The 24025-nt window shown below is 40.2% G+C and overlaps 1 protein-coding gene across 1 annotated transcript in view; it reads left to right on the top strand.

Annotated features, from left to right (window-relative positions):
- Positions 1-24025, top strand: part of LOC121871710 (piwi-like protein Siwi) — a 143567-nt gene that overhangs the window by 56931 nt on the left and 62611 nt on the right. The window contains exon 8 of the mRNA XM_042374123.1: positions 13665-13800. Coding sequence (XP_042230057.1) covers positions 13665-13800 — 136 coding nt within the window. The remainder of the gene's footprint in view (positions 1-13664; positions 13801-24025) is intronic.

The following is a 24025-nucleotide window of genomic DNA, read 5'->3' on the forward strand; positions in this document are numbered from 1 at the left end:
TACCAATGTTATCCATGGCCTGTTGGGATCATCCTTACACTCAATGTTATCCAGCAGCTGCGTGGCAGTCGACAGCAGCCTGTTTCCACTCATAGTAACCAACACTTTTGCCCCAGGTGGAAATGGTTGCCAAAATGTGGATAGGATGAAGTCAGTCTCAACAGGTTCTCCCTGCTCAAGAGACTGAATACTATGATTAGAACCAGCCTCATCGTCCTGATCCTAATCCACTGAAATCAAACTGAGTAGATAGAGGTTTTTGTAGACTTCCTACTGCCCCATTGTATGGAGGGTCCAATAACTTATTTTTCTTAGCAGAAGCAGGCTTGTCTAAGTGGGGAGTAAGTCTTACCTAACACCAATAAACATAAACTTTCTGCCAACTTGGGATCTTTCCATTGTTTAACATAAAAAATTTACTCTTCAAGGCCTTATTCCACCTATTTTTTATTTGTATTTCTTATCACCTGTAGCTTGATGAAATTGAAAACTTTGATCATAACAAACTGCACAATCCATTGGTGAAAATAGGTTATTTGAGACACAGCTGCCATGAATTATGCAAGCCACATGAGGATCAATCTTAGTAATCCAAGTCGCTGTACATATTTTATAATTGCATGTAGTATGGTCCCCTTGGATCTTGGGTGAAACTACTACTACTGAATTCCAATTCTCTACTGACAGACAATTCCTTGTATGTAGTGCCTGAGCTGAACTTTCTAGTCCTTGTAGCTCATCACTCAATACTATCTCCTGAGGGACAGTTCCATAGTCTCCTTCCTCATCCATAGGCCCGGACTCCTGTCCTTCATCCTCCAGTTGCACATCACTCATCGAAACTAGGAGGAACACCATGAGTCACATTATATTATTACAAAAATATAAGGGAGAAAACATTTCCTCCAAAACCTAATTAATATGACTCATAATTGTTATATTATTAGTAAGTTAATTCATTAAGATTTCTTATTTTTATATAAGTCACTCGTTTGACAATTACAGTATAGTCTGCATTTACGCTGTCAATTGAAACCGTGGAGGTCCGCGTAAAACGAGAAACGCGTAAATGAAGTAACAGAACATATGGGATTAATTGAAATAGAGACTGGGCCGACCCCCAAACTCCACTTTTTATGACACAATACGTACGTTGTAGTAAAAATAGTATCTTGATTTTGTGATGGTATGCACACACACATAATATAGAAGAGAAATATCAATAAATGAATAATATACTGTACCAGGTAAAAGAAAATCAAGGTTTAACACTTACTTTAGTAGAAGAGATGGGTTGGCATACGAGGATGGGGGCTGGTTCCGAGGCAGAGGGCAGATTAGTAGCCCTCAGGTGAATCACCATCATTATCCACCATAGTTGTCAGGGCCTCCCTGACAAACCCCTCAAAGTCACCATCATTGTCTCTGGCTTGGGCTGGCTGTGGTGGGTTGCGGGCGAAGAAGTCAGTGATGCTACGCTGACGGTTAGTGTTGATGTGGTCATGATACATCTGGATATACTGCTCCATACTTTGGTCTAGAAGGTTATTGAAGACTTCATACCGGTGAATGACATGGTCTTTTGAAAGGGTGAGCTTTAGTTTCTCTGCGAACTCGATGGCATCCTTTACATCACCATGAGTTAACTTCTGTTCTCTTCCTGCCGCACCACCTGCCTCCTCACTGACGTCATCGTCTTCCAACATCTCGTCGGCAGTCACCTCAGTATCCCTGATTACCTCCATGATGTCGTCGTTGGTGGTCTCGGAGAAGCCTGCAGCTGTAACACTCTGTGCAGCTTCTCTTGCAAGGTCCACTGCCACTGCAACAGACTGAACCTCACCAGCCACAGTTTGCCTCTGCCTCCCACCTGGGATACCTTGCAACACATGCCGCCACGCGTGACAAATCGTTGCCACAGACAGCTGCCCCCATGCCTCCACCAAGAAATCAACAGCTTTCTTGACGTTAAACATATTCCAAAACTGTTTAACTCGCACTTCATGCTCCGCCAACTCTTGTTCTGGATCCTCGTCGTCGCTCTCGCTGTCTGTGCCACTCAGAAGGTTACGCAACTCATCCTTGGTGTTGGTGTAGTCGTTCAGGAGCTTAAACTTCTTTTCGGAGAATGCAGCCTTCACGTTGCATATCAACTCCTGGTCCAAGGGCTGGATTAACGACGTAGTGTTGAGAGGAAGGAAGACCACTTTTACATTGGGGTGACAATCCAACAGTAGGGGCGAGTGTTCTGGTGCGTTGTCAAGCAGCAACAAAATGTTGAATGGCACATTATTTTGTGCGTAGAATTTCTTCACGTCGGGAACGAAACAGTCGTCAAACCAGGTGAGGGACAGACCAGTGAACATCCACGCCTTACGTGAAGTTAGCCAGTGGACATTTAGCTTGGTCATGTCCATGTTCTTGTAGGTGTGCGGCTTGCGGGCTGTGTGGATCACCGACAACTTGTGCTTACAGGTAATGGAGGCATTGGTAGTAAACAGGACGGTGATGCACTCCTGCCTGCAATTTCTGGCCCCGATACTTGCTGGCAGACTTGACAACGAAGGTCTTGGAAGATAATTTTTTTCAAAACAGACCGGATTCATCCATGTTGAACTCCTGGTCGTCGGTGTACTGTCCTTCCTCCATAACTTCTCGTAAGAATGGAGGAAAATCCATGGCGGCAGCACGGTTAGCACTGGCTCCTTCACCAACAATGTTAATGTTGGTAATCTTGATCCGTTTCTTAAATCCTTGCAGCCATCCAGAGGAAGCAGTGAAGGGTTTGGGCTCTGCAATTCCCATCTTGCGCACCACTGATGAGTACAGTTCATGAACGTAGTCCTGCACTGCCCGCTTGTCCACAGCCATGTTACGTCTTGCCTGACGAATTAAGTAGCTCACCAGTAAGTTCTCAGTCTTGAGCAGCACCTTATTCTGACAATACTTCACCATTGAAGCACCTGCAGACTATGTGATGCTCATTTGTTCTTCAATCTTGGTGGCATCCTTCTTGATCGTCTGGATCGTAGATTCTTTCACGCCATGCTGGCGCGCCAAATCAACTTGTCTCGTTCTTTTCTCCAAATCTTGCACGATCTTGTACTTAACTTTGTAACTTAGGGCACGTCGTATCTTCTTGGGTTTGGGGCGACTTGGTCCAGGTAAATCAAGGTTTTTCTGGGGTGGTGGGGGTCCAGTGGAAGCCATTGTTGAACAGATTAGCGAGCACAAGAGAGAACAGTATACGCGGTGACTGAGAACAATGAGACTGATGCGGCTAGGTCAGTAGCTTCCCTCCCGTGCCAGGCCACGTCATATAACATTAGACCGATCACAGCTAGCGGTGGAGGGAGGTAAGGATAAGTGGCCCAATTACAGTCCAATACGTCATATGACGTCAGCGATAACGCAACAGCGACATACTGCGCACCCATAGTCGCACCGCTTCCCTTGTATGGGCGAGAATGGACCGCGTGAACAAAAAATGGCACGGCGCGTCTGGACCTCCAGCCGCTCTCCGCGTAATTGACCAAATTTACCGCGTAATTAAAGCATTTTCATTCTGGCAAGGCACCGCGTAAATGACCAAACACGTAAACGAAAACCTCGTAAATCCTATCTATACTGTATAAACAATTAACTCGCTAGTCGTATCCGTCTTCTCACTCTTATCTCAAGTATCCCTTAGCTCAAGAAAATTATTTTTACATAACTAATTTCATTTGGAACATTTTATTTAGAGGGATCATCAAGATCTCTATTTGTTGCCAATCAGGGGCACAGACATTATCCCCCAAGTAATAACTTAAGCGAAAATGCCTGCGTGCGTACTATCACCCGGCAGGGTTGACAGTGCTGAGCCGCTAACATAGCGCACTATTGGCAACATCGTTCACTATTACTCTAGCAATATTTATTGGGTTGAGAATTCCACCCTGAATTGTTGTCATATAACCTATATAAGGATGCAAATTCCATTTCAACATAACTCTAGATTGCTAGGAAGACCGGAAGGTCAACATTCCGGAAGGAACGCTTAGTCTAGCAGCCTCGATAAAGTTCTCCTGGAAAGGCTGAACTCGCTACTGAGGGACATCAATAAAATAAAGTTATGAAGAGAAAAACTCAACTCTGGCCTTTATACTGAGAGCAATTAGAAAACCGAGGGCGGAAGCCCAAAGGTGTTTTGTGAACGAACATAAGAGTAGGGAGAGAGATAGTCATGGCATTCATACTAGTACGTGAATAATTGGGACAAAGAAAACCATAAACAGTATACATATATATGTATATATAAATAGGTATATCCACATATTTTCTTTCAGTGAAGACGAGCCCGGGAGGGCGCAGCGACATTCACCGAGTGACTTAAAGGCAAGAAATAGTCACAACGATCTAAGCGACTTCACGAAGAAGACGTGTTGTGGTCGCCATGATGCTGACCAGAGATCGTATAAGAAATTGTCCCAAATACAATACAGTCGGCCCTTAACATACGCAGGTTTAACTTACACGGATTTGCAAATACGCAGATTGCCGCTGGAGGAATATACTTTCAAAGGAATATACATTATTCAAATCCCCCCCCCCCACACACACACAGTCTCACTGTAACCACGCTTGTGTTGACATCAGCATTGTAGTTGCAAAAATATTACATTTCCGTGAATGTATTATATCAAGCACAGTATGAATAGAATATCACTAATATAACAGTATTTTAACCGAAAACAATTAAGAAAACGAGTAACATATCTTGAACATCGGAACATGGATTTTTTACATTCACGGGTATATTTAGGGCCGACTGTATATATAAAACTGAAACCATTGTTTCAATGGAATTTTGGGTAATTGGTTCCAGCTCACCGAAAATTACATACAAAGTAAAAAAAAAATGCAGTAAAGGACACTTACTTTGAGGTGTGTATGTAGAAGGCTCCTGGTTGATGATGATGATGATGATGATGGGAATTAGAAGTGGGGGTGGAGGACAAGGGAGGAGAGAAGGAAGTTGGGGTGTAAGAGAAATCACCCCATGCTTGATGCCGTCATTTCACCCATAAAATTTTAAGTTCACTAGGTGTAATTCAAGATTATTTTCTTTAAATCAACACCGCACTGCACTATATATTGTCAATGTTAAATAAATTTCAGAATGACCAATAATTGTACTGTAAAAACTTAAAAGTAGTTTGTTCAAGAGAGCCACAAGCAAGATGTTACCTCCACTGACCAGACACACAAACTGCCGCCTTGGTGGGTGAGTCAAGTGGCTGATTGGCGCACCAAAAACTAGTTTCTTGCACTGCATTTATGTTAAATAAATGTTAAAATGACTAAAAATTTAATATAAAACTTGGAAAATTATTGAATAGTACAACCTTCTTGATATTTACTCAAATGGGAACGAATTTAAGCTATAGAACCGATTACTGTATTGGCGGACTGATATTCCAGCTGGTGAGCAAGCGAAAACATGTTGACATGACTTCATAAAAATTTCGTTAACCGAATTGAAGATTCTTATGGACGGTAATTCGTTAACCGAGATTTCATTAACCGAGGCGTTCGTTAACTGGGGGATCACTGTACTGTATATGGTTTTTAGTTTTGAACATTTATGCCAAAGTTATGAAATGGAACTATTTTAGTGAAGGAAGATTTTTTAATCTTTGATCTTGAAATATAAAAATATTCTGAAAGACTGACACAAACACCTGACAGTTGGCAATGCCTACCGCCCCCCCCCCCGCCCCCCCCAGTGCATTTCATGTACAGTTAACCCTCACTTTACGCGGTTAATGTAACCCGGAGGGTACCGCGGAAAGCGAGAAATGCGTAAAGTGAATAACATAACATATGGGATTAATTGAAATGGAGTCCAGGCCGATCCCCAAACTCCACTTTTTGACGACACATAACTATGTTGTAGTAAAAATTTTATCTTAACTTTATGATGGTATGAAAAAACAAGTAATATAGAAGAGGTTAGGTTAGGAAAAATAAAGGTCAGGTTAGAAAACTAAAAATTAGGTGGAACACTTACGGTAGTAGAAGAGATGGGTCGGCATACGGGGATGGAGGCTGGTTCCGAGGCAGAGGGCAGATTACTGGCCCTCAGGTGAATCACCATTACTAGGTGAATCACCATCACTGTCACTTACAGTTGTCAGGGCTTCCCTGACAAATCCCTCAAAGTCATCTTCACTGCCACTATCACTGGCTTGGGCTGGCTGTGGTGGGTTGCGGGCGAAGAAATCTGTTATGCTTTGCTGACGGCTGGCGTTGATGATGTCGTGATACACCTTGATGTACGGCTCCATAGCCTGCACCAGCCGGGTATGGAGACTTCATAGCGGTCATCGTCATTGTCGCGGGAAAGGAAGGACTTCATTTTCTCTGCACACTCCATGGCACCCTTAATATCACTATGACTTAAACTGTGTTCTTCGGAGAATGACGCACCTTCTTCCTCCTCTTCACTGACGTGTTCTTCTTCCAACATCTCGTCGGCAGTCACTTCAGGATCTCTGATCACCTCCAGGATGTCGTCGTTGGTGGTCTCGGAGAAGCCTGGAACTGTAACAGTCTGCGCAGCTTCTCTGGCAAGGTCCACTGCTACTGCAACATTCTGAACCTCACCAGTCACAGATTGACTCCTCCTCTCACCTGGTATTCCATGCAACACATGTCTCCATGTGTGACGAATTGTAGCAATAGACAGCTGATCCAATGACTCCACCAAGAAGTCCACAGCTTTCTTGATGTTAAATACTCTCCAGAATTGTTTGAACAGTATTTTTTGCTGTTCCAACTGTTGATCCTCATCTTCTTCGCTCTTGCTATCGGTGGTGGTGTCACTCAGGTTACACAACTCTTCCCTGGTGTTGGTGTAGTCGTTCAGGAGCTGGAATTTTTTTGTTGAGAATGCTGCTTTTACATTGCAGATTAACTCCTGGTCCATGGGCTGGATTAATGTCGTAGTGTTGGGAGGAAGGAAGACCACTTTTACGTTGGGGTGACGATCTAACAGTAGGGGCGAGTGTCCTGGTGCGTTGTCCAGCAGCAACAAAATATTGAATGGCACATTCTGTCGCTCACAGAATTTTTTTACATCGGGAACAAAACAGTCATCAAACCAGGAGAGGGACAGTGTAGAGAACATCCACGCCTTACGTGCGGTCAGCCAGTGGACATTTAGCTTGGTCATGTCCATGGTTTTGTAGGCATGCGGCTTGCGTGCTGTGTGGATCACCGATAACTTGAGCTTACAGGTACCGGAGGCATTGGTGGTAAACAGGACGGTGATGCGTTCCTTCTGCATTTTCCGGCCCCGAATCCTGCTGGCATTCTTTACAACGAAGGACTTGGAAGGTAGCTTTTTCCAGAAAAGACCAGATTCGTCCATGTTAAACACCTGGTCGTCACTGTACTGTCCTTCCTCCATAATCTCACGTAAAAACGGAGGAAATTCCCGAGCCGCAGCACGATCAGCACTCGCTTCTTCACCACCAATGTTTATATTGGTGATCTTGTTCCGGATCTTAAACCTCTGTAACCACCCAGAGGAAGCATTAAAGGGTTTGGGCTCTGTAGTTCCCATCTTTCGTGCCACTGCCATGTACAGTTCACGTGCGTAGTCCTTAACAGAGCGCGTGTCGACCGCCATGTTCCGTCGCGCCTGACGCACCAAGTACCTCACAAGTAATTTTTCTGTCTTGAGAAGCACCTGGTTGTGAAAATACTTGATCATAGAAGCACCTGTAGACTTTGTGATCTTCATGTGCTCCTTTATCTTGGCTGCATCCTTCTTTATAGTCCGGATCGTAGATTCGTTCACACCATGCTGGCGCGCCAAATCAACCTGCCTTGTTCCTTTCTCCAACTCTTGGATGATGGTATACTTCACCTCGTAGCTTAAGGAACGTCGTGTCTTCTTTGGCTTAGTGCCGCTGGGTCCAGGTAAGGAAAGGTTTCTCTCTGGGGGTGGTGGTCCGGCGGAAACCATTTTACGGAACAATGGATGCGCGTTTACACGGAGTGGCCTTGAGGGATGAAACTGCCGCGGCTAGGTCAAGCGTCGTCTTTCCTCCCTCCCTCCCTCCCTCCCTCCCTCCCTCCCCGGGGTGGACATGTCATAATACTTTAAGCCAATTACAGCTAGCAGCAGAGGGGGGTAGGGATGCATGGCCAATCACAGGTCTGATACGTCATATGACGTCAGTGATAACGCAACAAAGAGACACACTGCGCAACCTTACCGCGCCGCTTGCCCAAGCGGAGGGAGGAGGCAAGGAGCACAGGCAGGCAGGCGGGCGGGTGGCGGATGGGGCGAATCTAAAAATAGCGTCGCTCCGGACACTCTCCGCGTAATGGGGTTCACGTACCGCGTAATTTGAGCACGTGAGGTTCTGGCAAGGCACCGCGTTAACGTGGAAACGCGGAATGCGGGACCGCGTAAAGTGAGGGTTAACTGTATTTTTTATTCTATTTATTTATTTATTTATTTATTTTATTTATAAATTCAGGTGAAATTACAATATGCATTGGCCATAAATTCTTACATATAAGCCCTCTCAAAAATTTAACTACTGCAGCTCCTCCCCGACTTACGACCTACTCGACTTACGACCTGCCTCAGTCGTACCAAAATTTTTTCAAATTACGTATTTTCGAGTCCCAACGTCAGTACACAGAGATAATTTTCGTTTGTAATCAACTTAAAATGGCTGGCAAGCTTAAAAGTAAGAGTTTTGTGGTGCTGAGAAGAAAAAGAGGCACCCATTTTCGATTTTCTATGTATTATTTAAGTATTTTCGACTTAAGACCTGGATGTGGGTCCCTAACCCCGTCGTAAGTCGGGGAAGAGCTGTAATCAGTCAGTAAATAAAATCTTACAAAACTAATTATTTTTAAATGATAATAATCAATTTAGAATGAAATAGAGTAAACAATACGGATAAAATGTTCTTTGGGCTGCCTTTTATTTTCTAAATGTGTTGACAGTTTGTAAGCAGACCTATCATTATCTAAAATAAAGTTAAATAATTATATGAACCATCAAAATGCAAATGATTTCAAGGCATTAGCACTACAGAAAGGATGTTAGAAAATTTTAAATATTTATCATAAAAGGTCGATAAAAATACTCTCTTGTACACGCACAGCTTGGGGGGGAGGTAAGACGCTCAGGGGAACCAATCATCAATTTGTAGGTATAGATGAAGTGCGTGGCTTATGGGACAGGTTAGTGTTTAAAGGGTACAGTAGAACGTTGATTTAAAGCGATTCAATTTAAGATTATTGATTTAAAGCGACACCTACAATTAAGGACAATGTTTTAATTTAAAGAAAATATTTCCTATTTTTGCGCGAGCCAATCTAAAGCATGGTATTTTAAAATTCGTGCCTAATGTTTCTCTGGGCACGCTACACTGTCCTAAGGGCAAAGCTGTACTAAATGTACTAAATGATTACTTAAAAAAAATTCTAGTGCCAACTGTAGCATGAATATATTCAAATAAATCACTATCTTATAAGACTTCCAGCAATGTAAATTATATTCTCCCTGATCACTTCTGTGACATTTTATCAACAAAAAACAATAACTCAATCTAAAGGACATAAATAAACAAATAAATACTTCACTAGACCTTTGACGCTAACTGTCAAACATGTCACTGTCAACCCCCAGGACAGGTAAATAAATAAACACTAGACCTTGGCATCAACTGTCAAACATATCACCTCACCTCCCTCCCTCCTCCCCATCTTCCCAGCCAGTAAACAGACCATTTCACATCCATTAATTTTAGCTGTGTTGATTTATTAGTGTTTCTTTTAACATAATACAACAGAAAACAAAGTTTTGTTTATTCTAGGAGATGGGCTGAGGTGCATCTGAGTAGACTGTCAGTCTTTTTAGTATTTTGTGTTTCTCTCAAGTACCAAAATAAATTATTCCATTGAAACAACACTTCGATTTAGTGCGAATTCAGTTTAAAGCGACCTCTCTTGGAACGTGTCTTGCGTTATAATCTACGTTCTACTGTATAGGACTCTATACCTGTGAGTGTTAATCACATGTCTGTTAGCGTGTGTCGGCAGCACCAGCTTTCTCACAAGTGTTCATCCGAGTTTTATATTGTTTCATATTCATTATTTTATTTTTGACCATAAATTCAATAAAAATAGAATTCATTGGATGGAAAGGTCAATGATAATTAAATAATTAGGTTTTTTTCATATTTTTATTAGTTTTCTTTGAGAATACAGGGAGTTCTGCTATAACGTGTGTTTTGACAACGCGAATTGGCTCTAACGCAATTGATGAATAGAGGAACAATATTTGTAAAACGCGAACGCGTTTGCTCTAACGCGATTCCACTCGAACGGTTGTTGTGGCTTGGCGCGGGGTTATGCAGTGTTTACAGTTCATGTTCGACATCACATGTTCAATTGATTAATGTGTTTTGCTTGTGAACAATTGCAGAAATAATTTACCGTATATCTCGGCCTATAAGAAGGAATTTGAACCATAAAAAAATTAGCCCAAAGTTAGGGGGTCGTCTTAGGCACCAGATATAAAATTCTTACCTCTTAAATATTGCGGTTTAGCGTGTCAAGAGTGGTGATGGAAACATCGTAAACCACTCACAAGGTCCTACCACTAATTATTTTATACTGAAACTTACGTTTGGGAAGCTGGATTAAAATGAAGATAACCGGTATATTAAAATAATAAAAATGTACTATAAACCAGTCTAACATACCGTAAAAGAACAATATACCCAGGTAATAAACATAGCTGCTATCATCCCCCCCCCCCCATGTGCCAGTGACAAGAAAGGGAAAGTGACCTTGACTGTGACCGCCTGTGGCTATTTTTAGCTGTCCTTGTGTTCGGAAGTGGTCAGTAATGCATATCTGTATATTTACTGATGATAATACTTATCTCCAATAAATAATTCATTTAAAAATTATTTTTTTACAAAGAATATTCAGTAAATGACTGCGTTAATTCTTGAAACTACCAACAGTGGTAAATTTAGGATATAAATGATGAACAGAAGTCACGTCATGGATTCAGAGTTTGGTCCTTAATGATCACCATAAATGTCTGGTCAACTTCACCTACCAGGTATAATGGTAGCCTCCTTTTTTCGCGAAACAAGTATATAAATTAAAGAAATACTTGCAGTGTGTTTAACATATTACAGTACACCTAGACCCCGACTTACGACTACGTGGACTTACGACCGTCGGGACTTACGACCGCCTCAGATATAGATAAAAAAATAAAATAAATAAATAAAATAAAAATTTAAATGACACACGCATTTTCTATACCGAAACGTTTCCAGTTAATGTAGTCTCCATGTATAATTAGAAAATTATGGGGGCCCCATGTGCATTCAGCTGACTACATTAAAGGGTAAGTGCTCAGTCACACTGTATCCATTCCTTATTATTTATTACTTTCACTGTACTGTATCCATTCATCATTATTCATTACTTTTACTGTACTGTATTTCATTGAAGATTTTTTATTAATTTTTTTTTTTTTTTTTTTTTTTTATCTATGTCGGACTTACGACCATGTCGGACTTACGACCATGTCGGACTTACGACCTGGATTTGGGTCCCTAACCCCATCGTAAGTCAGGGTCTAGGTGTATATTATAAATAAATAAACAAATAAATCGGCAAATCTATTTCAAGTAAATGGAAATATTTTACTCACACCAACACTAGTTCCAGTTAAATAACTGCCGCTTAAGTGAGTCACTAGTGTACACCAGCCGGTAAAATTTGATGCCAATACTTGAAGTGAATTGGCCTTATTTTAAATAACCAACCATAAATAAATGCAAAAAGGAAAAAAGATCAAAGGTGAGAAAAATTATATTGTATGTATGTTGTGTTGTCAAAGGAAGAGAGACAATTGAAACTCTGCAAGTGTGTGTAAATGAGGCAGAAAGATAGATCAGCAACCTAAGACTTGGTCACAATTTTCGTGATGCCATATGGAAGTAGGATCTACCATTAGACAATACTATACATTATTCTTCCAATATTTTCCCAGGCGGTAGTATCTCCCTGTTTGGTAGCTGCCTAAAATTTTTAGTAATACAGTATTACTTTGATACAACATGATAAATTAGACAAACAATGAAAATAAACAAACAAAAGTTATTTACCAAAACCTTCTCTCTGAGAACAGAGGGTAATAGATGGAGGGGAGATAAGACGACTATTTATAGCCCGTCTTTGTGTAGGAAGTCGACCGCACTATAAATAATTCATTTAAAATTTATATTCTTCACATAGAATATTCAGTACATGACTGATTATAAAATAGGCCGAGATATACGGTATGTAATATTTGTGTGTGTGTGATGTAAACAGAGCGCTTGGCCTCTCTCTCTGTGTATGGATGTAATTCGTGGTTTACAGTGAGTGATACGAATGTCGTAAAATTACTAGGCTGAAGGCGCCTGAATACTACTTAAACACACCAAAACTATGTTAATTGATCACTGTATAATAAATTCATTCACTCATAATTTAAAATTCCCTTATCATGCTGTGTTATATACAGAAATACTTGAGTCCCTGAGCAAGTACACAAAAAGAAAACGAAGGACTAAGACATCCTGAAGTGGATAGAGAACGGACATCTCTACTAGGGGACTCGAACGTTTCTCATGTTTTGTGGGCGCTGTAGCATAATATGAATAATATGTAAATTACAATTTACATATATATATACTGTATGTAAATTGTAAAAATTTAAATAAAAGAGAAAAACTAAATACGTAGCGTTTAAAGTGTACTGTACAGTGTTGTGGCTTGGCGCGGGGTTATGCAGTGTTTACAGTTCACGTTCGACATCACATGTTCAATTGATTTATGTGTTTTGTTTGTGAACAATTGCAGAAATAATTTATGTAATATTTATGTATACAGTATACCTGTACAGTATATGTAAATTGTAAAATTTTAAATAAGAGAAAAACAAAATACATAGCGTTTTAGACCCGCGCGCTCTGTTTACTCCACACGTTCAGTTTGAAACACGTGTGAAGTTTTTAAGCGTCCTCAGTGAATTCTGATTACTGTTTCTCCAATTTTGTGACTATGGAAAAGAAGAATATCTCTGGGAAGCATTCTGGTGATCGCATTTCCGGTGGTGATCGTAAAAGAAAGGCTATAACACTTGAAGAAAAGCTTGATGTTTCATGACTCCTCAACATCAACCTTCTCCCCCATCAAGTTATATTCATATTTTTTCAAGGTAAAGTGTAACATTTGCTGTATGATTTCATTATTAGATATGAATGTAACATTTATTTAGACTGCTATCCTTTGTGTTAGGCTAACTACGAATTTTTTTTTCGATTTGGAGTAATCTGCACCTAACCCTATTTTCTCCATAAGCCGTTATTTCTATTACGCGAATTTCTATAACACGATGTTTTACAAGAACACAACCTTCGCGTAATAGCAGAACTACCTGTATAGGAAATTGTATGTATTTAGCTAAATATGTACCAAGGAATAAGCTGAGGGAGGGGCTAAAAGAGCCTCATCCAGCACCAGGTAGGGTTTAAAGAGGGAAAAGTTTGGGATTTCAGAATTTCTGATATATATTACAGGATTTCTATATGGCCCGGATTTTCTACAAGCATCCGGCAACATGAAGATTCCATTCTCTTGAATGCTGATGTCTTACACAAATTTCTTCGGACAGAGACTGCATATGAACTCATAGAGCGGTGTAAATACAATATGGTTAGTGCACTTTTTATTGTTTGCGTTTAATCTATGAGATCTTTTTAGATTTTATATTGACCCTGTAGATAGATATAGATTGCTTGCTAATTTTAAGTAAACGGGTAGATTTTCTCTGTTCATATATCTGATTTTTCACTAATTCCTCCATGGTTTTGGAAACAAATCTACACTTCGGGTAAGGCACTGAGCCATTTATGAAACATGCTTCCTCCACCCCTGAACAACAAGAATGTTAACTTTTGAAGTTTCATAAAACTATGAATAAAGTATGAGTACAGCTTTGGCACAGGTACATATGCATTCTGGAGCCAGTTCATGTACAGTACTTGCCAACAGTGCAGAAGAGAAGTGGCTAACAGGCCTGCGAACCAGTTGGAACCCCACAGAAGAAAAAGAGACAGATGAGCTGAATGTATTCAGAAATCCCAACCCTGCTCACTTTTTTTTTTCGGTGATGTCAACTGTTTACACTCCAAAAAAGGGCAAATTGGATGGGTTGAAGGGGGATGGTAATTACCACAGGTTAAATACCTCTGCCAGACCTATTCGTTTGTTTGGCCAGATATTTTTATTACTGTAGAGGGTTGTCATTTTTTAAGTGTTGTTTATCAGTATTGGTCTTTTGTGGTGCTGTAACAACTTTCATATAACTCATCATTTGAATTACTCAGCTAAAAGGGGAGACTACCTATCTGCAAAAGCCGAATGTCTGAATCTTCTGGTGTATGTACTAAATGTATAAAAATGAAAAATAATTATATAAAAAAAGCCAAAAATACAGTACAGTTGTACCCCGCTTTACGCGATTTCTCATATACGCGGTGCCTCGCCAGAACCGAACTTTCACTATACGCGGTTCATCTACCCATATACGCGTGAAGTATAATTTTTTTTTTATTTAGCTCATAAAATTCATACAAATTACCCGGCCAGAATATAATTTATATTGCTGGAATTCTTACAATTTGATGATCCTTTTGAATATAAACATCATAGATTTTGCATTAGACATACGAATTTTAGATATAATGTTTACTCTGAGTAAATATGTTATCTTTTGTGCAAAATATATGACATTTATATTTAAAATGTTCCTGGTCTTACAAGGAATCCAGCAATGTCAATTATATTATCCTAACTTTAGTCTGAGGTATTATTTGTTACTAAAAGTTAAAATTAGTTTTTTCACCCAACATTTCTCTGGTAGGGAGGGAAGGTGGGGGGTGGGGGGTACGGTTGGGACTGACCGACCATCTGGCGCTGTTGGAAGAGGGGGGGAGGCAAGTTGGGGTACTTTGATTGACAGATAGTGTCGTGAAGATATTTGTTTTAGCTCATAAAATTCATACAAATTACTGGACCAGAATATAATTTACATTGCTGGAATTCTTACAATATGATGATCATTTTGAATATAAACATCATGGATTTTGCATTAGACATACAAATTTTAGATGTAATGTAATAATTTAGTTTACACAAAGCAAGTACAGTTAACCCTCACTTTACGCGGTCCCGCATTCCGCGTTTCCACGTTAACGCGGTGCCTTGCCAGAACCTCACGTGCTCAAATTATGCGGTACGTGAACCCCATTACGCGGAGAGTGTCTGGCGCGACGCTATTTTTAGATTCGCCCCACCCGCCACCCGCCCGCCTGCCTGCCTGCCTGTGCTCCTCGCCTCCTCCCTCCGCTTGGGCAAGCGGCGCGGTAAGGTTGCGCAGTGTGTGTCTTTGTTGCGTTATCACTGACGTCATATGACGTATCAGACCTGTGATTGGCCATGCATCCCTACCCCCCTCTGCTGCTAGCTGTAATTGGCTTAAAGTATTATGACGTGTCCACCCGGGGAGGGAGGGAGGGAGGAAAGACGACGCTTGACCTAGCCGCGGCAGTTTCATCCCTCAAGGCCACTCCGTGTAAACGCGCATCCATTGTTCCGTAAAATGGCTTCCGCCGGACCACCACCCCCAGAGAGAAACCTTTCCTTACCTGGACCCAGCGGCACTAAGCCAAAGAAGACACGACGTTCCTTAAGCTACGAGGTGAAGTATACCATCATCCAAGAGTTGGAGAAAGGAACAAGGCAGGTTGATTTGGCGCGCCAGCATGGTGTGAACGAATCTACGATCCGGACTATAAAGAAGGATGCAGCCAAGATAAAGGAGCACATGAAGATCACAAAGTCTACAGGTGCTTCTATGATCAAGTATTTTCACAACCAGGTGCTTCTCAAGACAAAAAAATTACTTGTGAGGTACTTGGTGCGTCAGGCGCGACGGAACATGGCGGTCGACACGCGCTCTGTTAAGGACTACGCACGTGAACTGTACATGGCAGTGGCACGAAAGATGGGAACTACAGAGCCCAAACCCTTTAATGCTTCCTCTGGGTGGTTACAGAGGTTTAAGATCCGGAACAAGATCACCAATATAAACATTGGTGGTGAAGAAGCGAGTGCTGATCGTGCTGCGGCTCGGGAATTTCCTCCGTTTTTACGCGAGATTATGGAGGAAGGACAGTACAGTGACGACCAGGTGTTTAACATGGACGAATCTGGTCTTTTCTGGAAAAAGCTACCTTCCAAGTCCTTCGTTGTAAAGAATGCCAGCAGGATTCGGGGCCGGAAAATGCAGAAGGAACGCATCACCGTCCTGTTTACCACCAATGCCTCCGGTACCTGTAAGCTCAAGTTATCGGTGATCCACACAGCACGCAAGCCGCACGCCTACAAAACCATGGACATGACCAAGCTAAATGTCCACTGGCTGACCGCACGTAAGGCGTGGATGTTCTCTACACTGTCCCTCTCCTGGTTTGATGACTGTTTTGTTCCCGATGTAAAGAAATTCTGTGAGCGACAGAATGTGCCATTCAATATTTTGTTGCTGCTGGACAACGCACCAGGACACTCGCCCCTACTGTTAGATCGTCACCCCAACGTAAAAGTGGTCTTCCTTCCTCCCAACACTACGTCATTAATCCAGCCCATGGACCAGGAGTTAATCTGCAATGTAAAAGCTGCATTCTCAACAAAAAAATTCCAGCTCCTGAACGACTACACCAACACCAGGGAAGAGTTGCGTAACCTGAGTGACACCACCACCGATAGCAAGAGCGAAGAAGATGAGGATCAACAGTTGGAACAGCAAAAAATACTGTTCAAACAATTCTGGAGAGTATTTAACATCAAGAAAGCTGTGGACTTCTTGGTGGAGTCATTGGATCAGCTGTCTATTGCTACAATTCGTCACGCATGGAGACATGTGTTGCATGGAATACCAGGTGAGAGGAGGAGTCAATCTGTGACTGGTGAGGTTCAGAATGTTGCAGTTGCAGTGGACCTTGCCAGAGAAGCTGCGCAGACTGTTACAGTTCCAGGCTTCTCCGAGACCACCAACGACGACATCCTGGAGGTGATCAGAGATCCTGAAGTGACTGCCGACGAGATGTTGGAAGAAGAACACGTCAGTGAAGAGGAGGAAGAAGGTGCGTCATTCTCCGAAGAACACAGTTTAAGTCATAGTGATATTAAGGGTGCCATGGAGTGTGCAGAGAAAATGAAGTCCTTCCTTTCCTGCGACAATGACCGCTATGAAGTCTTCCATACCTGGCTGGTGCAGGCTATGGAGCCGTACATCAAGGTGTATCACGACAACATCAACGCCAGCCGTCAGCAAAGCATAACAGATTTCTTCGCCCGCAACCCACCACAGCCAGCCCAAGCCAGTGATAGTGGCAGTGAAGATGACTTTGAGGGATTTGTCAGGGAAGCCCTGACAACTGTAAGTGACAGTGATGGTGATTCACCTAGTAATGGTGATTCACCTGAGGGCGAGTAATCTGCCCTCTGCCTCGGAACCAGCCTCCATCCCCGTATGCCGACCCATCTCTTCTACTACCGTAAGTGTTCCACCTAATTTTTAGTTTTCTAACCTAACCTTTATTTTTCCTATGTTAACCTTTATTTTTCCTAACCTAACCTCTTCTATATTACTTGTTTTTTCATACCATCATAAAGTTAAGATAAAATTTTTACTACAACATAGTTATGTGTCGTCAAAAAGTGGAGTTTGGGGATCGGCCTGGACTCCATTTCAATTAATCCCATATGTTATGTTATTCACTTTACGGGTTTCTCGCTTTCCTCGGTACCCTCCGGGTTACATTAACCGCGTAAAGTGAGGGTTAACTGTATTTTATTTTTTGTGCAAAATGTATGAAGTTTACATTGAAAATATTCCCTGATCTGCAAGGAATCCAGAAATGTCAATTATATTATCCTAACTAGTCTGAGGTATTATTTATTACTAAACGTTAAAATCTAGTGTTTCACCCAATCATTTCTCAGAGAGGTAGGGGCCAGTGAGGTGGGAAGAGGGTGGGGGGGGGATTTGAGTCTATTATTTGAATGGACATTAACCTGGCGACTGTATTTCTCTTAAATATTTATTGTGTGAGCATACCATCATAAAATTTATATGTTATTTTTACTACAACATAGGTATTGTGTTGGAAAAAATGGAGTTTGGGGGTTGGGCCAGTCTTTATTGGAATTAATCCCATGTTCTGTTGTTCCATTTACGCGGATTTCACTTTCCGCGGTGCCCTGTGGGTTCAGTTGACCGCGTAAATCGGGGTACTACTGTATTCTATTTTATGGCATATAAGATGCACCCCCTATACTGTATTTGCAAATTAGCAAGGAGTATTTTGGAAAAAAAATTCTTTTATTTTCCTGTAGCCATAGTTTTCTTAAAATAATATATACAGTACCAGGAAATGTGAGGAGTACATTAAAATAATACCAGTAAATAGTTACAACAAAAATACTGCATTGACAAATCGGTAAATAAAGCCAAATGAAAGTTTAAAACATCGCCATTTGCATACACTCCGTGCTTCACCATAGTAACGAAGACCAACTGGGACGCCAATTCTCTAGCAACAATCTTCATCCCCTACACTCCGCTTTCCTCCAGTTTGTTAACTGAGCAAGCTAATTCATGTGCAAAGAAATTTATGTTCCCTTTACATGTTTGCCCTTAGGAGAATTATTTCTTTTACTTTTTTCCACAATATGTATGTAGGATAGTGTTTGTATGTAACTGAGTAAAAATACTAAGTGAAGAAGGTTTCTCATTATTTGTGAGCGAATTTTCCAAATATTATTTATTTGTGTGTGTGTACACACAAACACATATATTTACAATACAGGTAAAGGAAATTACTGTCTCTAGAACGAATGGCTCCCTGTCCCAGCCGCGAAAATGCAGGCAACTTTAAAACTACCCTCAGACAGTCATAGATACATCCAGGGTGTCATCCAAGAATAATAGAGGACTGTGAAATAAAAATCTACGAACTTGGGGGCCCCCTATACTGTTTATCGACCCAAAAAAATACGATTTAAAAATAGCTTGGCTCAGTAGCTTGGTGGTTACAGTGACTATAGTGCATTTTTTCCAGCTGAGAAGAGATGTCCTGCCCCCTCCTCAAGAGTTACACCTGATTGGCTGTTGTAAATCTGTTTGATTTCTTCTGGAAGTAATGATGGATTTCTAAATGAGTTTATTCCTAATCTTTGGGATACCGTTTCTGACGAGAAAGATCTTTAGCTAAATTCTATAAAGATACATATTTTCATTATTTCAAACATGAGCACATAGGAAATTTATTAGATATCATATACAGTCAACCCTCACTTTACGCGGTTATTGTAACCCACAGGGTACCAAGTGAGAAACGCGTAAAGTGAATAACATAACATATGGGATTAAATGAAATAGAGACCGGCTGACCCCCAAACTCCACTTTTTCCGACACAATACCTATGTTCTAGTAAAAATAACATCTTAATTTTATGATGGTACATGCACACAATTAATACTTAAGAGAAATACAGTCGCCAAGTTAATGTCCATTCAAATAATGGACACGACTCCCTCCCCCTCTTCTCACACTACACTGCTGGCTCTGACCTCTGAGAAATTTTGGGGGGAAAACCAGGTATAGTAATAAATAATACCTCAAACTAAAGTTAGGATAATATAATTGACATTGCTGGATTCCTTGTAAGACCAGGAATATTTTGAATATAAATGTCATATATTTTTCACAAAAGATAACATATTTACTCAGAGCAATCATTACATCTAAAATTTGTATGTCTAATGCAAAATCTATGATGTTTATATTCAAAATGATCATCAAATTGTAAGAATTCCAGCAATGTAAATTATATTCTGGCCGGGTAATTTGTATGAATTTTATGAGCTAAAACAAATATCTTCAGTTAATAAAAAAAAAAAATATTCTTCACGACACTATCTGTCAATCAAAGTACCCCACCTTGCCTCCCCCCCTCTTCCAACCAGCCAGATGGTCAGTCCGTCCCAACCCTCCCCCCCACCTCCCACCAACCCTCCCTTCAAGAGAAAGAGTGGGTGAAAAAACTAGATTTTAACATTTAGTATTAAATAATACCTCAGATTAAAGTTAGGATAATATAATTGACATTGCTGGATTCCTTGTAAGACCAGGAATATTTTGAATATAAATGTCATATATTTTGCACAAAAGATAACATATTTACTCAGAGTGAACATTATATCTAAAAATTTTATGTCTAATGCAAAATATATGATGTTTATATTCAAAATGATCATCAAATTGTAAGAATTCCAGCAATGTAAATTATATTCTGGCCGGGTAATTTGTATGAATTTTATGAGCTAAAATAAAAATCTTCAGTTAATAAAAAAAAAAATATTCTTCACACGGTAACAGATGGTCGGTCGCCGGTCCCTCCCTCCCTCCCCCCCACCCCCCACCAACGTCCCTACTAGATAAATGTGTGGGAATACCAGACTGTTTACCTTTTTAGTAATAAATAATAAATCAGACTAAAGTTAGGATAATATAATTGACATTGCTGGATTCCTTGTAAGACCAGGAATATTTTGAATATAAATATCATATATTTTGCACAAAAGATAACATATTTACTCAAGAGTAAACATTATATCTAAAATTTGTATGTCTAATGCAAAATCTATGATGTTTATATTCAAAATGATCATCAAATTGTAAGAATTCCAGCAATGTAAATTATATTCTGGCCAGATAATTTGTATGAATTTTATGAGCTAAATAAAAAAATTATACTTCACCCGTGTAAAGGGGTACACCCACCGCGGAATGTGAGCATCCTGGGTTCTGGCAGGGCACCGCGTAAACGTAGAAACGCGGAATGTGGGACCGCGTAAACTGAGGGTTGACTGTACTTGAATTGAGTTGCTCCGCATTAGAAGGGGGTGAAGCGCCAAATTCAAAAAGCTGAGAAAAACGCTTTTAAAGTTTTGCGAGGTTCCAAACAACCATAACTTTGTTTTTCAAGCAAGAGGGTTTTTTTTTTATTATCGTGCAGCTCAATCCCTCTCATGGCGTACTGAGAGAACTGGAAATTAGCTCTGTGAATACTGTAGTTATTATTTTATCGCGAGTTGAATGAGAATAACTACCTGTGATGTACAGTTGTTTGATCTTCAAACCAACAATATTCGCGTTTTTTTGCAAAATTTTCTTATTATTGTGGGCTAATACTGCAAAACAAGTTAATGATCACCAAAAACAGCACTCGTCTTACCCCCCCCCCCAACAAAAAAATAAAGAAGAAAAGAAATAATAATAAAAAACTCATTTGCCTATCAGTATTTATCTTTCCATCCCTATTAATAGCCTAAGATTTATAAAAATTTTAAGTATAATAGTGTGTAATAATAAGGAAACACCACTACACCTTTCCCACCCCCCAGCGTAATTAACATACGAATACAAAGGCAGAGGAAGCTTGCGTAATTTTGGGTAAAAACAGTATTGTGATAATAGTATTACAATCTTACATTGTTTAGTTCCTTCGTTGTATTATCCCTGAAGATCGTAGTAACTTGAAGTTACGTAAATCCTGAAGAGTGCGTGTAACTTTAATGGCCTCTTCATAATCAATCACGTACTGATCAAAGTCTTTCTCTGCACTCTCTAAAAATCACCACATAGATTCATCAACTAAATCATTGAGTATTGATGTCAGCAACAGTTCAGTTTCATTATAAGACTGAGTTGTGGGCTCACTTTCACTAGCATTCGTTGGATAAGGCTCCCTTTCATCACTATCAAGGTCAATGCATGTCTCGTCACTGTCCATTTCTACCTCCTCACAGTAAGTATTTTCATGTTGTGGTACATTAGTGTCACTGTTTGTGTTACCATTAGACTCACTTTCATCGTCGTTATTGCCGTCAGTGCATGTCACGTAATTCTATACTGGGACACAGTCTGCAAAAAGGTCTTGTGATGCATAGCAGTCACTTTGTGTTATGGGTATACCAAAATCACTTCACCATGCATTCCTGGGGTGTCCACGTGAGCACTGTTGTCACTAAACACATGCTCAGGAATAATAGGCTCCTGAACCCACACCAGAAGGCCTGGCCTCACTCGTCTTGCTCTAATATTGGGCAGATATTGCACAGCACTTCCCACACCCGTGTTTCACTCCAATGTTATGCCTTAAAGTTATCAAAAATAGCAGTAGAAAGTAAACTGAACCTCGTTATGCTATACAACGCCCCAAAACTAAATAGGAATAATACATTATGCAAAAACTAACATTTTAAAGATCAGAATCACATTGAAATATTACACGGCCGTCAGCAGAGGCTGGAAATATGAAGTTGTTTGCAGTCATATTTCCCGCCTCTGCTGATGGCCGTGTAATATTTAAATGTGATCCTGATCTTTTAAAATGTTAGTTTTTGCCTAATGTATTATTACTGATACGTAATTTGTCTTAGTAGGCCTCATTGTGGGTAAAAATAAGTATACAGTCGACCCTCGTTAATTCGGACCCCTTTAATCCGGATTACGGATAATTCGGACAAAATCTGAACGAAATTTTTTTTTTTTTTTTTTTTAAAGATTTGTAGGAATATTACCTACGCGGACCTTAAGCTAAAATGCTGGTCCACCCACTGCTGGGATAAAACACCAGCATCCTTTTGGTTAAATGTAACATCTCCACCACTAGTGTGGGGGGGGATGCAACTTTTAGCTTCAGACATGAAAAATATTTACCATTTACTGCCAGTAAACAATGGAAACGTAAAATATGTACCAATTAGTAATGAAAAGTTGTGCAGTTCCTTCAGCAAATGAAGCTCGCCAACTTACAATAGGCTAAATTACCTTACAACGTGCTTTCAGTAGTCTATGTTGAAGTTCTTAGCACAGGCTAACTTATCATATCATATACGGTATCACAGTTCTCATTGATCTACAAAAAATAGCGGTAATAAAAACCTTTTTGATATTTCACTCTTAATATAATACCCGGTAATCTACTTCAACCTCCTATTGTTTACAATGACGCACCACCAGCTGTTGAGTATCAGCTAGACAGTACATGTGTTTTTTGAATCGTTTTCAGTTAAAAAACTGTTACATCACATGTATATTTTACCTTAACTGTGCCTGAATGAATATATTCTCGGAAATAAATAGTAGTTTTGCTGAAACGTGATTTTACCGAACCTTCCCATGTTCAAGAGAAGTTACTCGTTTTTTTTAATAGTTTTTGGTTAAAATACTGTTATATTACAATGGTATTCTATTTATACTGTGCTTGATATAATGCATTCACGGAAATGTAATATTTTTGCTGAAATAACGTACGTATTACAGTGGAAAGTGGGTTAAAATCGTGACGAAAACAATGACTTTCGCTTTCTTTCGTTCAAAAGATGTTACCGTAATCGCTTCTCGATTGGTTTTCAGTTAAAAAACTGTTGTATTACAATAATATTCTATCCTAATTGACTTGAATAAATACTACGATACCATATTTCTGAATATTTTCATTAAAATCCATCCAAATCATTTTCCTTGTCGTCTGCAGCACCAAACAGCTTCTCCCAGTCCTCTCCTTGAACAGGGCTAGAGGGTACGTGTTTTTCGAATCGTTATCAGTTAAAAAACTGTTACATCACATGTATATTTTACCTAAACTGCGCCTGAATGAATATATTCTCGGAAATAAATAGTAGTTTTGCTGAAACGTGATGTATTTCAATGTAAAATAGGATAAAATACAGTCAACCCTCACTTTACGCGGTCCCACATTCCGCGTTTCCACGTTTACGCGGTGCCCTGCCAGAACCCAGGAT

Source organism: Homarus americanus, unplaced genomic scaffold (assembly GCF_018991925.1).
Source record: "Homarus americanus isolate GMGI-L3 unplaced genomic scaffold, GMGI_Hamer_2.0 scaffold39675, whole genome shotgun sequence".
Lineage (NCBI taxonomy): Eukaryota > Metazoa > Arthropoda > Malacostraca > Decapoda > Nephropidae > Homarus > Homarus americanus.